The 16,748-nt window shown below is 47.1% G+C and overlaps 2 protein-coding genes across 4 annotated transcripts; both read right to left on the reverse strand.

Annotated features, from left to right (window-relative positions):
- Nucleotides 1–171: 171 nt before the first annotated feature.
- Nucleotides 172–10,864, reverse strand: PHKG2 (phosphorylase kinase catalytic subunit gamma 2). Of its 3 annotated transcripts, none has more exons than XM_083469212.1 (10): nt 10,740–10,864; nt 8,483–8,611; nt 8,016–8,191; nt 6,902–6,956; nt 6,092–6,157; nt 5,805–5,968; nt 5,402–5,492; nt 4,633–4,786; nt 2,389–2,514; nt 172–1,110 (listed from the first exon to the last, which is right to left on the reverse strand). In XM_083469212.1, the coding sequence occupies exons 2-10, from the start codon at nt 8,575–8,577 to the stop codon at nt 826–828; spliced, it is 1,212 nt and encodes a 403-aa protein (XP_083325338.1). In that variant the 5' UTR covers nt 8,578–8,611; nt 10,740–10,864; the 3' UTR covers nt 172–825. The 3 variants fall into 3 exon arrangements, with proteins under 3 accessions (XP_083325338.1, XP_083325340.1, XP_083325339.1); XM_083469214.1 differs by having other exon boundaries at nt 10,780–10,800; XM_083469213.1 differs by lacking the exon at nt 10,740–10,864 and adding an exon at nt 10,456–10,612.
- Nucleotides 10,865–13,768: 2,904 nt separating this feature from the next.
- On the reverse strand, nt 13,769–16,530 carry TMEM265 (transmembrane protein 265). The gene is made up of 2 exons (XM_083469272.1): nt 15,842–16,530; nt 13,769–14,528 (listed from the first exon to the last, which is right to left on the reverse strand). The coding sequence occupies exons 1-2, from the start codon at nt 16,046–16,048 to the stop codon at nt 14,367–14,369; spliced, it is 369 nt and encodes a 122-aa protein (XP_083325398.1). The 5' UTR covers nt 16,049–16,530; the 3' UTR covers nt 13,769–14,366.
- Nucleotides 16,531–16,748: the final 218 nt, after the last annotated feature.

Here is a 16,748-nt window from a genome sequence, read left to right on the forward strand (position 1 = left end):
TGAACTCTTTCCCCGTGGGTGCACACCCCTTCCAGCAGCAACAGGATACCCCCACCCCCAAAACCTTGAACACCCCTTGGATTTTTCACAGGAGAAATTCAACTCTGTGCCCTGTCCCAACTGAAAGAATATGGCTGCTTCTTAGGAAGCAAAGAAAGCCAAAGTCCGGCATCAGTTTTGGTCACATTCCATTTTATTCTAATTGTGACATCACGGATGTGGAAAGATGGCACAACCAGGTGGAAAATAAAATACAATATAATCTACAGAGAAGGGTCGAGCCCAATTCCTGCTAGTAGGGAAAGGGAACTCTGCAATTTCCAATCCCAATCCACCCCCTTCCTCCCTGGACCACCCATACTGGCTATATGCAAGGATTGATCCCTCAGCAATGGTCAAATTGGCTGCTTTGAGGGGCAAGAGGTAGCAGGTCCCCTTACTGTGGGAAGAGATGCAAGGACAGAAAGTCCTCCTTCTGGCAACACACAGATAAACCTCCCTAATCCATACACATCTAACTATTCAGATGCTCCGTATTCTTGCCCTACACAGATATCAGGGCCCTTCCCAGGTATGTTAGGGGACCCTTAGTTTTCGACAGCCACAAACTCAGGAATTCTTTCCAGAAGGCAAAGAAGTCCTTGTTCCCCAAGAAATTGGACCCCCCTTTGCATGCAAGGATGATACCTCCCCACAGGAGGTACTTGCCGTTCCCCCAAGAAGAGATGGAAGGTGGTGGGACAGTTCTTGAAGTGGCTCCTGCCTCCCTTCTTCGTTCAGGGACCCAGTGATTCCGCAGTTGCTCAGGGAGCAGCAACCGGGTGTTTAGTTGGGAGGGTCGTCCACCGCAGACGCAGGGGCTTCCTCCCCCTCCGTGCTGAGCAAGACAAGCTGGATGGCCTTGGGGACGTTTTCAAAGAGGGCGGCCCGGTTCTGCTGCTCACCTTTCTTGACCCAGTGCCCATAGATGCGGAAGGCGCACGCGTCAATCAACTTGCGCACCCCCTTGAGCGCATAGGGGTCGCACATGAGCACCTCCTTGGTGACCGGCCGCACCCGCCGGTAGTTGGAGACGATGCGGATAGAGGCCCGCACAGTCCATGCAAGAACCTATCACGGGAAAGAGATGGGAATAGTGTCAATATGGGAAGTGAGACCGAGAAGGTTAGCAGGAGAGAACATCAGCGCTTGCTGTGCCAGACTAAGACCCACCTGGTCCGGCATTCTTATTTATCAATTCACTTATTTAAATTATTGTAATCCACGCTTTCATAAAATATATCAAGGTGGCTTACAATGGAGAGAGTATAATAAAATCAGTGTAGAAGTATCAGTAAAGCATCAGTAGATACTGGTTGGTTTACAAAAAAAGTTCCTATTGTGAAGAGTGGTCTAAACAGTAGTTTTCAGCAGACTGAAATAAGGCATTTTCCTGCCAAGCCTCTTCCGGATAAGGAGTTCAGCAGGGCAGGGCCTAAAGGCACAACCTCCAGTTAAGGCCAAATGAAACTCAGGGGCCTGGGCAACCTCCCGATGTGTCCTGTTTGAGCAGAGCTTTCCAAACCGTGCATCGCGAGTCACGACATGTTGGTTTGTCAGCTGCAGTGTGTAGGTGTGTCGCACAAGCGCTCCCCACACTCCTCCCGGGGGTGGAAAGGGCTTAGTTTAACCTCCGGTTTGCTAGTAAAACTGAATTACTGCCACAACATGATGCATATCTTAAAAGTGTATCACCAACATGAAATGTTTGGAAAACACTGTTAAAGAGGATCTCCGTGATCAAAGGGGAGTTTAATGCATGAGACCATCCTGAACGTACTTTGCACCCAAGTTGTTTAGGGCTTTGTGAATTAACACAAGGACCGTGAACCTGGCCTGGTAGCAAATCAACCACTTCTTCAGTGTGGCTTCTGGGAAGTCAACAAATGGGACATAAATGCAACAGCCCTCTCTCCTTCTCCTGCTCCTCAGCAAGTGGTATTGAGAGACATGCTGCTACCTCTGATCCCATATCATAAAGCAATCATGACCACTACCTGTTGATAGACACCCTCCATTAATCAGTGACAAAGGACTACGGAAGAAACACGTGGAAAGACTCACAAAGTTTCAGGAGCATTACCAGAAAGCTATAAAGCACCAGCGTTGAAAGGAGATGATCAAATTGGGAAGGGGGATGCACACAAACTGACTAAGAAGCCCTAATTGATCCATCATATTGGTTTTGGTCAATTCACTGATTACATTGGGGGGGGGGAATGGTATGAAGGAAAAAAACACATTGTTTTTAGAAAACGCTTGCACATGTTGCAGCAGGAACCACCTTAGAATAAATGTTTCCTCCTGTGTGGGAAACATTTGCATGGGCAGGAGGATCAAGAGACTTGCCCTGAATGCATGGTGCGGATTGAAGAGCCGGCGTTTACGGCCACCGTACTGCTGGAAGAAGGGGTGCTGCAGGGCCTGCTGAGCTGTCAACCGTTCTTCTGGATCCACCTGCAGCAGTCGTGAGATCTGCCAAACACACACACAGAGTTGGACAAGAGACATTTGGGGGAGAGGGCATATATTTGGCGCCCAATATAGAAGGCTGAGCAATTCAGGGGCAAATAATAATAATAATAATAATAATAATAATAATAATAATAATAATCTGTTTTCATCCCACCCTTCCTGCAAGAAGCTCAATACAGCATGAACAGTTCTCACACTGCAAGCTAAGTTAGGCTGGGAGATAGGGTCAAAGTCTTCCAATGAGTTTCGTGGCTAAATGGATATTTGAACCAGGATCTCCTCCGGTCCTACTCTGATACTCTCTAACCAATACACGCTGACTTTATCGCTTAGTTGTGAGTTTTTCCACAGACTCTCACTTCTCCAGCTCCCTCTGTCAGTCTACTTTGCCAAACACTTCATGTCACTAGCTGCCAATCCGGGCCTTTGTTTCTGCAATGGAATCTTGTTTTTTAAACCTGCCAATTAGGGCAGAGGTGAAAGTACTGGAAGCCTCAGGCGATGATCTATTATCATGGGCAACAATCGCTGGGATCTCTTCTACCCCACTGTCACCACATTTCAAGACATGAATCTTAAAGCTGAGAAAAGCAGAAAAAGAATTATTAATCCTGAGAATGTTGGTTCTCTTTCTAAAGGGAAAAACAAGATTTTAGTTCTCAAGACCTGGAAGATACATTTTGAAACTATAGAGGCTGCTGAAATATGTGGCGCTTGAATTGGGAAACAAATAGGATTTTATGAGGTAAAGGGCAGGGATCCCTGTGTTACTCTTTGGTCCTCCCCATAACAAGCAAAAACAGAATACTGTAAAATATACAAACAGGCTTGAAATGTGTAACACAGATGTAAAGATACTGGATTTTTTTAAAGCAGAGATTAAATGTAAGAAGGTTGTTACAATAGCAGTATTTGATATAAAAATGGTTAATTGTGTGAAGAAGCAGGGAAAACCAGCATTTTGTTTCTGGCTGAAGTCAGAAAATATATAATGTATGTGGGTTCAGCTGGCACACTTGCCAGGAAGGAGCTAGTTTCAAAATACCAGATTTGGCTCCATACTTGCTAGGTTTACAGTCAATGGCAGTTAGCTGTGGACTCTACCTTTTATTAGGGTCAAGTGAATTGAAAAAGTCAAATGGTGATAGGTCCTTTCGTGGACATTCCGTTCGAATGATTGGTCCAGTGAGGACTCGGAACTCCAGAAAGAACCCAATGATTGGCCAGAGGGAGTAAATATAAGGGCAGACACAGCATTCTTTGGGAGCAGTTGGTCAGGAGACTAGAGTTGGAAGGTGAGCTTAGAACCACAGGAGACAGGGGCTGAGGGAGGCTAGCCAGGAGAGGTGTTTTCCAGGATGGTGTCTGACCAGAGTTGCCAGCAGCTGACAGTGGGCCTCAGGAAGCAGAAAGACTTCAGAGGCAGCACCATCATGGCTGAGTCTTCAAGCACCAGACCAGAAGAGAGATTTCTGAAGAAAACTGAATCAAGCCGATCAGGGGGTGAGCAGCAGTCTCAAGAGATGGGAGTTCAGTCTGACTAACAGTTGAGACACCCTTAACTACCTTGTGCTCTTTCAGTATTACCCTGACCAGAGCAGCGGATAAATGGAGATCTGGCTATCAGGTCGGCATAGGGATGAGAACTCGGACAATTATGTAGCAACCTCTTTTGAGCCAACGCCAGATTTAAAGTAGAAGTAACATATTTTAGCAATCATCAAACTATGTTGTTAAATAAATACCTGCATTAAAGCTATGATTTTATATTAAATAAGCTTTAATGCCTATTTGTTTAACACAAGCCTCCAGCTCCATTTGTGCCATGCCTCTAATCCGCTACTCCATGTAGTAAAAGGTTAAAGCAACCAGCTGGAATTAAATAGTGGCAGCTATTGTATATAAACTGCATGAGACAGGTACACTGTATATAAACTGCATGAGACAGGGATCCTATAGGATTTAATAAGAAATTGGTGGGAAAGCAAATCCCAGTTGGGTCCGGCCGGTAAGATCCTTCACAATACCACATTGCAGAACTCTCTTTTCTGGGCACAGATGTTGAATGTACATGTAGCTCAAGTTGTGTTACAAGAGATGGGATTTTCACCATCTTACCAGATCTTTGACTGTGTCGGACCGGTCATCCCACTCAGGGGAGCCAAACTGGTATCGCCCTTCCATGATCATCCGAAGCATCAGCATCTGCTTACGGTGCCAGAAAGGAGGAGAGCCAGCCAAGAGGGTGAAAAAGATGACTCCACAGGCCCAACTTCAGGGAAAGGAGGAGAGAGCTTTATTTCCTGCACCCTTTTCCCAAACACCAAAATTGGAGAACAGCAAAGCAGAAAGACTAAGGAATATTGGCCGAGGAAGCACCCTATACAATTAGTGCAGCTTTTTGGAATCTTGGGGGGGGGGTATTTATTTATTTATTTGTTTGTTTGTTTGTTTGTTTGTTTAAAATTACCGTGCTTCATACATGGGAAACTGTCAAAATATTGTTCCCATTCAAAACAACAACAACACAAAACCCAGTCCATATTTTGCCTCCAGACTCAAGTATGTAAGCGCATGCAAAATCTTGTCAATGGGTGTAGTTGTTCTGCCAACTATAGAATATGATGGTAGAGTTCCAAGCTACTTTCAAATAGTGACTGTGTGGTGAGTAACAAGGGGACAGAGGGACAGAACCTGGGGAGAGAACAACTGATTCCCCCCCTCCCATTCCCTTGGGCAAAAGAGCAGTGAGTAGACACCTCTCTCTCAAAACAGGTATAAAGACCCAGCTGAGCTTTGGCTCTTGTCATGGAACTTCCTTCACCCCTCCCTCCCAAAAAACTATCCCTCCGCCAAGGGGGACAGGTGTTAGCTAGATGTCACTTACAGGTCCACTTCCTTTCCATAACCAGGGTGGGTTTCGTCCATGGAGCATTTCAGGATCTCTGGGGCCAGGTAGCCAGGGGTCCCACACAGCTCTAAGGAAGGAGTTGGAAATTACAGAAGTGCATAAGGTTTGGTGCCCAAGAATCTCAAATCAGGAGTCACTGCTAGCAGGAGCTGTGTAAGTCAGACCAGCCACCCTGCTCACAGCAGAATCACAGAATCTGTAGTGTTGGAAGGGGCCACGAGAGTCATCTAGTCCAACCCCCGGCAGTGCAGGAATATTTTGCCCAACGTGGGGCTTGAACCCACAACCTAGAGATTAAAAATATCATGCTCCACTGACTGAGCTATCAATGAGCTGGTCTGCCCTACAGAGACCTGTACTCAGACTGGCCCATGCCCACCTCGCAGCTTCTCCCCTGGCTTCAGGTGGCAGGAAAAGCCAAAATCCGAGAGTTTGATGTTCAGCTGGTCATCCATGAGGATATTCTCGGGCTTGAGATCTCGATGGATGATATTATTGGCGTGAAGGTAGCTCACGGCGTCCAAGAGGGCTCGCATGATACACCTGAAAGAAGAGAGACACAAGCTGAAGGAGCCACCACTTCTCAGATCATCACAGAAAAACAGCTGGAGCCGAGCCAAGAGGGCTTCTGCCTCCCCAGGTCCAGCAGAGGGGACAGCACATTACCTGGTCTCCTTCTCGCTGAGGGTCACCTTCTCCGTAAGGTAGTCAAAGAGCTCCCCGCGTCTCATCCTGTCAGGGGAATGTGAGATGGGGTAAATCCACATGCAATGGGGGTGGCATGGAGGAGGAGAAGAAGAAGAAGAACATCCCGCTTTATCACTACCCGAAGGAGTCTCAAAGTGGCTAACATTCTCCTTTCTCTTCCTCCCCCCCAACAAACACTCTGTGAGGTGAGTGGGGCTGAGAGACTTCAGAGAAGTGTGACTGGCCCAAGGTCACCCAGCAGCTGCATGTGGAGGAGCGGGGAAGCGAACCCGGTTCACCAGATTACGAGTCTACCGCTCTTAACCACTACACCACACTGGCTCTCCCCATCTCCCCTTCCTACCCACTTACAATGTCTCACTAAAATACCTCTACTTATCTACACTGAAGAGGAACTTCAGAGGCACAACAGCAAGCACACAGGCATTGTGGGTTTGAAAGCAACACCACTTCAGCCCACAAGGGTTGGGAAGCCTAGCAGCAGAAATCCACTGCCTCTGTCAACTTCCCTTTTCAACGACTATTATGGCTCTTCCTTCCACCCAGCTGCCTCTCTGAGGGTGGCTTCACACATTACTTCTCAAAACCAGACTGATCGCCATCTTGGAAGAAGAGGGCCTGTAACATGCAATGGGAAAGTACGTCTCTCTATTTTTCCTTTTAATCCTTCTTGGGAGGGTCAAGACCCACAACAGCTACAAGGGCGTTTCCCATCTTGGTGAGAACAGGGTGGATCAGCACTCCTCTTTTCAATAGCTTGTTACTTACAAGTCAAACACCAGGAACATGAAGGCAGATGACTCATAGGAATCTATCAGAGTAACTAGAGAGGGAGAGAGAGAGAAGGAGGAGAAAGAGGGGGATTGGATTATACAGTTCGAGAGCCGATTGCTTCACCGATATAAAATGGCAGGAAACAGCTCCAGCTCAGTGCCTAGAGACAGGCAGCTACAATGAAAGAGAGCATGGCCACAGTCTTATTGTGCTAACAGTGCTGTGTAGCTTTAGGAATGGGGGGATCTACCGCCCTCCAGCACGGCCAATGGTAACAAATTATGAGAGCTAGAGTCCCACAGCTTATGGGAGGCGGTCACAGGTTAGACACTGCTGAAGTAGGCAATGAGGGGGGGGGGGTTCATCGCTTTCAGCAGTAGGGTAGGAGAGCTGCGGGGAAATCACATTTGGCAAACCAATGCGCCCCTTTGGTTTCAGATGGTACATGGCTAGGTGAGTCTAAAAAGCCCAGGACACAAATTTTCATGACCTCCTATCGGCTGTGGTGGCTCATTTACCAGAAGTAATGTATTTACTGTTAACTCTGGAATGTATACTCTATTCTGACCAAACTAAGGCCCCCGATGTATATTTTGCTCTCGCTCTTCTGTCAATTGATCAAATTGCCACTCCCCAACAGACCTCCCTTTGCTCCTTTCAACCCCCCCTTCCCACTTTGCTGCCTTCCACACTCCCAGCAATCTCCTGCTCCCCACCCCTAAACATGGTTTCCTCCATTCCGACAACAATTAAGGGCAGGGCAATTCTCATTACCAGTCCGCATAGCCAGCAGTCAAGGATGATGGAATTGGCAGCTCAAAAACATCCAGAGTGTCACAGGTTCCCCACGCCTGATTTAGGAGTGTGCAGGATGAGACCACACAATGATTAAGGAAGTAGAGATGGGCACAGATGTCAACACGGTTGCTGTGAATGTTGAGATCATCAACATGGTGGAAGGACTAGATGCTGGGGGGGGGGTCATTTGGGGGCAACTATACAATATAAAATTACATTTGAGAAAATACTAGGGTTTCAGTAGGAGGCCCAAATATTGGGATGCACATTTGGGTTACAGAGATGCTGGGCTGGGTGGGTAGTCACTCACTGATGTAGGGGTGTCCAGAGACCTGGCGCAGGATTTCAATCTCTTTGCCTGTCGATACACGCACTTCCTCGAGCTGCTGTGGGGTCATGCGTTCCGGAGTAACCTCAATAATCTTCACTGCATACTCCTGGCCTGTCTGCTTGCGTATGCAGCGCCGGACCACGCTGCTGACACCCCTGCAGAGGAGCAGAGATGAACAAACAGCAAGAGAGACGTCAAGTTTCTAAAAAATATTGGCTCCACAGTGGGGAAGAAATGTAGGACAGAGGTTGGAAAGCCATAACTCCTCCAGATATTCTGGACTACAATTCCCATCATCCCTTATTATTGGCCATGCTGCCTGCTGGGAGCTGAAGTCCAACAATATATGGAGGGAAACAGTTTATCCACTTGTAGTGTAATGGGTCTCCACCCCAGCACATCATTCAATCCATGATTATCCGCCCCCATCCTGACCCACTCCTCACCTGCCAATTACATCCTTGGGGTCATATTTCTGGTAGAACTCTTTGGCTCCAGCCCAGTCCGGAAGCTCATCTTCTAGACCCACGTCCCGGGTCATCCTATTGTAGATGTGGAATGCTCTGGATCAAGAGCTGAAAAGCAAAGGGTGATGGCAGCAGTGATATTTAAACAGCTGAATACTTCAAACACCAGCTCCCCAAGAAGAGACATTTTGAAAGGTCAACATGGAAGGTGGAATGCAAGGAATGCAACACAGCAGTTGCAGAGCTAAGAAGGGCAGTAAACATATGAGGCAAAGTATGTCTGATGTAAGGGGAGGCAGGTAGAGACATGCCAATTACCACGCCACTTTCAGGGGAGTTGTGGAAGAGCTAAAGGAGAATGACCCAGTCTTGGTCATCACTGGGCAGTAACCACTGGTAGGGCATAGCTGACAATTTCAGCAGACACATTTCAGCCATCAAGTTATCAAGGCCTCCGACACAAATCACAGGTCATGAAGCCTCCTCCCTTTAGATCATCAAACTAGTCAAAATCAAGAAGTTGGAGGACTGCAATGTGGCTGCATCAGATTTCCCCAAACAGGGAAGAAAAAGACCAAATAGCCTGAATCAGTGCTCTGGCACAACCACAATGACAGGTTTATTGCTGCCTTGGGGATATGTATAACTACAGCAAGACTGCAGGGGGGAGTAGATTGCAGAACTGATCTAAGGAAGATTGCTCTTCAAATGTCAGGCGTGAATGGTGCAGCTTATATCCTTTATTTTCCATCCTCATACTGCAGCAATTCTTATTCTTTCTTCCTCCAAGCAACTTGGGACCAACATTTCAACTGCCTTATAACCCTGTGAGGTTAAGCTATGCTAAACCCCACAGAGATTATGAACTCAGATCTCTCTGCAGTACGGCTGCCATCCAAAACATCCTGACTGCCACTGTGGAGCTTCATTTCAAACAAATATGCATAGGATTGTTCAATAGCCATCTACTACATCCCCATGAATCTCATATCTCTTTAGTCCTTCAAAATAGATCCTTACAACCGTGAGTTTGAAACAATACACTGCAATTACATCTCCTGGGTATCAATACAAATTAGGAAAATAAACAGAGCCTGCTGGGTTGGATCAATGATCTGGCCATCATCCTGTTCTCATAGTGGCCAGCCGTATGCCTATGAGAAGCCTGCAAGCAGGACCTGAGAACATCCTGTGGTTCATAGCAGCTGGTATTCAGGATCTCACTGCTTCTGATCATGGAAGCAGAGTATAGCCAAATAAGTTGAAGGGAACCTTTTTTCAGCCACATTCCCTTCTAGACAAGCTTCTGGGGGCTACATGCCCCATGCAGGGCTGGGCAGAGCCAAACGCAAAAGTGGGAGGGGCAACAAGTGTCAATATAACCTTTGACCATTAGGCTACTTTCTACACACACTCACACACCCCTATACCCTCCATTCAGGGAAGCAAAGAGTTCTAGGACACATTCCAGCCAGGCAAAACCATTCAAGGAGTGTGCAAAGCAAGGTCCATAAGGGGTGTGGCTGGGGAGAGTCCTGAGGGCCAGACAGAGAGGTTGGGAGGGCTAGAAGACCACATTCAGCCCCTGAGCATGAGGTCTCCCACCCCTGAATCAGAATAAACATGCACTGACAACAGGCTTGGCAGGATAGATTTTATGATCCAGACTGTGCATAGGAGCATCACAACCCCTATTAAACAATTATGGTACATCCCTACTAAACAATCCCTATTACATTATCTGGAGTGTATAACCCCTTCTACAAGATCAAACCCATAATACCCCTCATTCTTTCCCCATCCCAGGACTTCCCCTTCTAAAAACATCTGCAATACTGGACCACCTTGAAGGACTGGTGTAAGGATTACTAAAACAGCCCTTCGTTCATTATATAAATAACCAACGTTTAAACTATTATGCTATAATCTATGCAGCAGCTGAGACAAGATACCCATGCTGTTTATCCTGGAAGTCCCCTTCCCAAGTCTCAATTCAGAGCCACGCAGAGGTGGGAAATGCACTCTGTTTATACTCAGAGGCATTCCGTCCGTAGATTTCAGAACCGTGGCCTAGCACTGTCAACAGGTTCCGGGGCTCATGAGAGCCCCAGGGTGAAATGAAGCCTTGCCTATCGGTCCAGCCCTTCCGAGTCGCCTCCCCTTCCTCTCTCCAGAGGGATTCCACACGCCGCGCCGCCCCGCCCGCGCACGCGGAGGGACTCCCCGAGATCCTCACCCGGCAGCGCCGTTGCTGGATGCGAGTGAATGACCCCCACCTGCAGCCGGCGACTCCCAAGCTCCGCCTCCTCTTCTCTCTGATTGGTCCGTTGCGTTCCAGAGGCGCGGCCGGGCAGTAGCACCAATCGGCGAAAGGAGAAAACAGGGTGTGTCGAGACGGAGGAAGGCCGGCATCCAGTGAGTGGACGGATGGAGAGGGAGCCCTGTCAGCGGCAGTAACCAATCAGCGCTAAGGTGAAGAAATGTGGGGCGGGGATTAAAAGAGGAAGCGGCTGTTTCCGAACGGCAGCAGGGGAGGGGAGAATGCTAGGCCAATGAGCAAAGCCACGGAAGGGCGGGCAAAAGAAGCGCGTTATTGACAGGCGAGTTGACCCATCGGCTGCTCATTTTGAGCAACAGCGCTGAGGGGAGGAGCTCAGAATCCGAAGGCTGGGGAAGACAGCGGCCAATCGCGATCGGAAGTGGGCGGGAGCAGAACATTGGGGTTATTCAGGGTTTCATAATCGCGATACTAAAGGTCAGGATGAGGTCATTTCTACTACTTTCCCTCCTTCGGTTATTTGTTATGCAATGACACAATAAACACCCCCCAAAATGGAAAATACACTAGGGTCTCTCTACGGAGCAGGAGGGAATTTGTGCATTTTATTACTATCTCCATAAACTGCTGCCTCTTGTCTCCTGGGTGGTCCTTTCGTGTCTTTCAGTTTGGGACAAATCAGGAGTTTGGCTGTGAACAAAACAAGATGATGATAATGATGATGATTCCATCTTTCCTCCAAGGAGCTCGAGGCAGTACATATTTCCTGCCTGCCTCCTCTTCCGCTCTTCACAACAGTCTTGTGAAGTGAGTTCTGGCTGACAGATAATGAGCCGCCCAAGTCACTCATCTGCTCATCATGGATGATTAAGCATTTGAACCTGTGTCTCCCTGACCCATCATTTTAACTTCAACTTCACAGTTGGTCTTCGGGTTTCCTGCACCAAATAAATTGCTCCATCCCATGACATCCATAGGGGAAGAAAATCCCTCCAGTAGGACACCCAGTCGCCCAGAGGCAGCTACACAAAGTGTAAAAGGATTCCTTGGGCCAAAAGGCTTTCCCTCTCCTTCTGCATATGTGAAATCAAGCTACATGGCTTCTCCTCCACCCCAAATTTTGCCCTGACAAAGATGTGATCTCTTAACATGCAGTAAGAATCGCTCACTCTCTTCTTAAGGTGGGAGGGAGGTGGTTATTGGCTGGTTGTTTTTATCATGTATTTTTAGGTTGTGAACCAACCTGAGATCTGTGGATGAAGGGCGGTATACAAATTTAATGTAAATAAATAAATAAATAAATAAATAACAAATGCCAGGTACAGTTATATCCGTTGTCTGACCAGCATCTGCCAGTAGTGGTTATACAAGTGTTGTTATTAATGCTTTTTCATTAAGCATTAATGGAAGTGTAACTTCAGAACAACATCAAGCATTACAAGGCAACATAGGCTTGTGTGCAACACCATACAGTCAAACAACATGACTGCCCCTCCAGAATCCTGAGAACTGTACTTTGTGAAGGGTGCTGGGCACTATGAGGGGTAAATTACAATTTCCAGGATTCTTGGGAGGGAAACTAACTGGTTAAAATGTATGGCATGTATGAGGCTGAAGTTGGCAATACAACTCACACAGCTGTTGTATATGTAGCATGTAGAAAGCTGCCACACCTCATACCTATACTTCTAATTCCAGATGCTAACCAGCAGCCTCTCCCTTGGAGCCTGCATGTAACAAGAAATCAGCGATTAAAATAGTTGTGAATGTTAACACCTTTCATCTCAGCTAAGGAAGCTAAGCCTGACTGACCCCCCCCCCCACACCATTCTAGCCTCCAATTACATATGGCTGAAGGCCCTTCTCTGCATATTGTATGTTGCATTAATTTACCTTTTTAATTGTCTGCTCTGCTCCGTAACAAGAAAACAACAGAGTATTGGAGTGGCACCTTAAAGTCTTGGATTTCTCATAAATCTGCTGGTTTTTACAGCGTCACAAGGTGCTGCCGTTGTTTCCTCGGTTTGAAGCAGGGTGGGTTCATAAACTGAGAAAGGCAATTTCGCTTCCTTTTAAGTTATGTTTAAAGGAATGCTTACTCTCACAATGAGCTTGCCTGCACTTGGAGAATAGCTGCACCTTAAACATGCTCAGCATCATCATGAGTGGGTCATTACCGGTGAGCGGATGTGAGTAAAGGAAATAGGCACTGACATGATGGGGCAGACCCACACATTTAGAGCACATGTGGATCTGTCCCACAATGTCAATGCATTTTTAAATCAGATGACTTCCCGCAAAGAACCATGGAAGCCATAGCTTGTTAAGGATGCTGGGAATTTGTAACCACCTCCAACCACCGAGGCCAGGCAGAGGCAGCAGCTGGAAGAAAATAAGTGGTGGTGCAGTGGCAGGATCTCCTGCCCTCTGGGGAGCTTGCTAGAAGTGGGTCGCTTCAGGTCACCTCATTGTTGCGCCGGCCATGGGACTACAACTCCTATCATCCCTGACCGATGGCCATCCCAACTGGGGCTGATGATAGTTGGAGTTCAGAAAGGTTGTTTTCTGCTGCTCCAGAGAAGCAGACACGGAGCAATGGATCCAAACTACAAGAAAGAAGATTCCACCTAAACATTAGGAAGAACTTCCTGACAGTAAGAGCTGTTCGACAGTGGAATTTGCTGCCAAGGAGTGTGGTGGAGTCTCCTACTTTGGAGGTCTTTAAGCAGAGGCTTGACAACCATATGTCAGGAGTGCTCTGATTGTGTTTCCTGCTTGGCAGGGGGTTGGACTCGATGGCCCTTGTGGTCTCTTCCAACTCTATGATTCTATGATTCTATGAACCACATCTGGCAGGGGGCACAACTATTCTGCCACTAGACCCCAAATCCAATGTTTTATCTGTTTCTTCCAGCCCTACTCCTGTAATGGCCACCCAAGAGACAAGTGGAACGAAAACAACAACAACAACCCACCCCCATGAAATGGCTGTAGTGCAACAGTTTATTTGTATTTTTGCATGTATAATTGATGGGCAGAATAAAAATGCTTATTGAAAATAAATTAAATAAATAAAAGATTGAAGCAAGAAACACAGCACAGTGCAGAAACCATGTTCCTGTGTTTCCAATATCCTTCTGTTCCAAGGGAGTGGATCCTAGCATCTACATGCAGGAGCAAAACCTGAAGAGGGACAGAACACATATTTTGCCTCTAGAAGAACTCAGGTACATCCCAGCTACACTAGAGCTTAAAGAGGAGGCGCCTCCCAGCTCAGAGCAAAGGGCCCTCTAGTCCAGCATCCTGTATTCCACTGTAGCCAACCAGATATATGTTTTATCCTGGTGAGTCCATAGAAGCACGCCAGGGAGATCCGATGTCTGCAGCAGAAGCCGTTCCATTTTTCCAGCCTCTCTTCTAGGACCTCCGCAAAGCAGGCTATGACAAGAGTACACCAGACCAGGGTGCACATAACAAAGACCCACATAATACCCATTTCTGCTAAATCCAGCTGGGCAAGTATGTGGGAACCAGAGGAGAAGATGATCCTGGAAGTCCCAAGTCACATGTTCTTCAGGGTCATCATCATTCGGCTTGAGTTAAGAGGTAGGAAATGAGGTACACTGACACGGGTGCCAGAATGATGAGGGACACCCAGACACTGATACTTAGGACAGACAATCTCCGGGACCTCCGAGCCCAGTCAGCCGCTGATACCTGGGAACCAGCCTTTTGCTTCTCACTAGCCTGGATGGGACAAAACCAAGAGAGAGAACCTCATTATTGCTGTCACTTATTTTAAAGAAATATCCTTACATTTTAGGTCTCCTCCTCTGGACTTACCTTTCTCAGTGTATCTTGATGATATGTGTCAGGTCTAAATTTCTTTGCAACCTCTGATCTTAGTAGCCTTCACCCATATAATTCTAAGCTTGTTGTATAATCTTAGAAGGGGCGCAGGGACGTGAAGGGGCATGGCTGCGACTCTCATTAAGGGACCCGGCACTTCTGGATTTGACTCCAAAGGGCCAACTTCCCAGGAACATCTGGCCTATGCCACAGAATGCCTGCCTTCCTGGGAAACTAGGGCTCCTTTCACAGTCCAGGCAGGGTGGCTCGGCTGTCAGAGGAATGGCATGACCCAGAACAACCCCCAACATCCCTTTCTGGCCACACATTGCAGGGGAAGATCAGTAGTGGTGGCAAGCCCTCTCAGGGCATCTCGTCCACCATCTCCGGCCTTGTTGAGGAACCCCAAGGGTTCTCTGGAGCAGACTCTCATTGCCAGATGGAACTCAACGATTGCCATGCCTTGATTTCAGAGTGTACATCTCCACATAGCATTCGCTGCAGTTTCACCATGTGGCAAGAATGTGTGGGAGCTTCAAAGGCAGTAAATATTGGCCTGGGTGGGGCAGTGAGGTGGCTCCTGCCCACAACTGCAATACTGTGCTCAAGAAACATCTCTCTCACACACCCCATTCATTATGTGGATCTATCACTTTGTTTTATTGACATGACAACCCTGGATATACTACATCACTGGTTCTCAGTCACTTTTTACATTGCCTAACATAATATAACTTTGGCATGTCTTGAATTTTTGAGCTGCTCATTTGTCTTGTAACTGCCAATCTGTGGGTCCAGCTGCCCATTTTGTTTTTGTTTAAAAAGCACACTTGCAAGGACACAGGAGGCACAGCTACAGTTATTTATCTGGAAAGGAAGGCAAGAGAATGGCAGAAACTGTTAAGATCCCAAGGGATTTTCGTCTGATCAGTAAATACGTTTGTAAAGGCACCAGGTTTTCTCTAACCAAAGTGTACTCACAGTGGACCTAGTGAACTTAATGGAACCAAGTTTGCCATGTTCACTAATTTAAATGGCTCTGCTCTGAGAATGATAAATATCGAAACCGCTTCCCCTCCCTAAGCCTCCAGGAATTTTTTTTCCTAAAAAGGAAACTGGTCCAAATACTGCACTGTACTTTCATTCATTTGGGGAAGGGCATCCCTTGTCCCACCCACCTGCATCCCTTGTCAAAGCAGCAGGTAACTCACCTTGATTGCATAGATCAGTGCTAGGACTCCGATGCAAGAGCAGCCACAGATGATGCTAAATATGGCCAGACTGCGCACTCTGTGCTTATGAAAAGAAGGGGGCTTGGCAGGCATGTCCTTCTCTTGGGTGTCTGCTGGGATCATCACGATGGTCTCTGCAGCATCTTGCTGAAGGGTCCCATTTTTGAGCTCCTGCTCTCCTTCCATAGCAACTGGCACACACAAAGTTGCCTGCTCTTTTCTCTCTGCTGTTTCAATTATCGCCACAATCAGTGATGATCTGAGTCCACATTTGTGCTTCTAAATTCCAAGCCAGGAGCTTGAAATAGCTAATGGAGAGTTTGAAACCCCACCTCTTCTGTGAATTCTCTGTACAGCACTGAGAAAGTGACTTTCGCTCTTGGCCTCAAGTTTCCTCTGTGTAAAATACCTGGGCGTATTATTGCCCTACCTCACCGCTGCAAAAGGAAACGTGGAATTTAAAGAAACATCTTTCACAAGCTGAAAGTGTTATAGAAATGATAAGGTAGCAACGCCCAAGAATTAATTCACCTGAAGCCAAAAGGGTGTGATCCTCTTTATATAAGTCTCAGTTCCTCAGTTTTCAGTACAGCTCCTCTGAAGGAAGAAATGTTGAGAATAATCCAACATCCGCAGGCTAGGAGCTCACCTCTCAGAAACACTTTTATACACACCTGGCAGCTCCCAGTTTGTTTGGTTATACCTTTTTTGGGCTGGGTCCCAGACTCTTTTATTGGGTGAGGTCACTGTTGTTGGACCTGACTCAGGTATGCAGGTTGCACATTCCTCCTGAGATCATACGCTCCTTCCCCCTCCTTGTCTATAGGCTAGTGCTTCAGCTTAACTGGGTTGCGGTTCAGGGAAACTTAAGAGCAGGAATTTCAAT

This window comes from Podarcis liolepis (genome assembly GCF_965112155.1).
Source record: "Podarcis liolepis genome assembly, chromosome: 13".
In the NCBI taxonomy this organism is placed as follows: domain Eukaryota; kingdom Metazoa; phylum Chordata; class Lepidosauria; order Squamata; family Lacertidae; genus Podarcis; species Podarcis liolepis.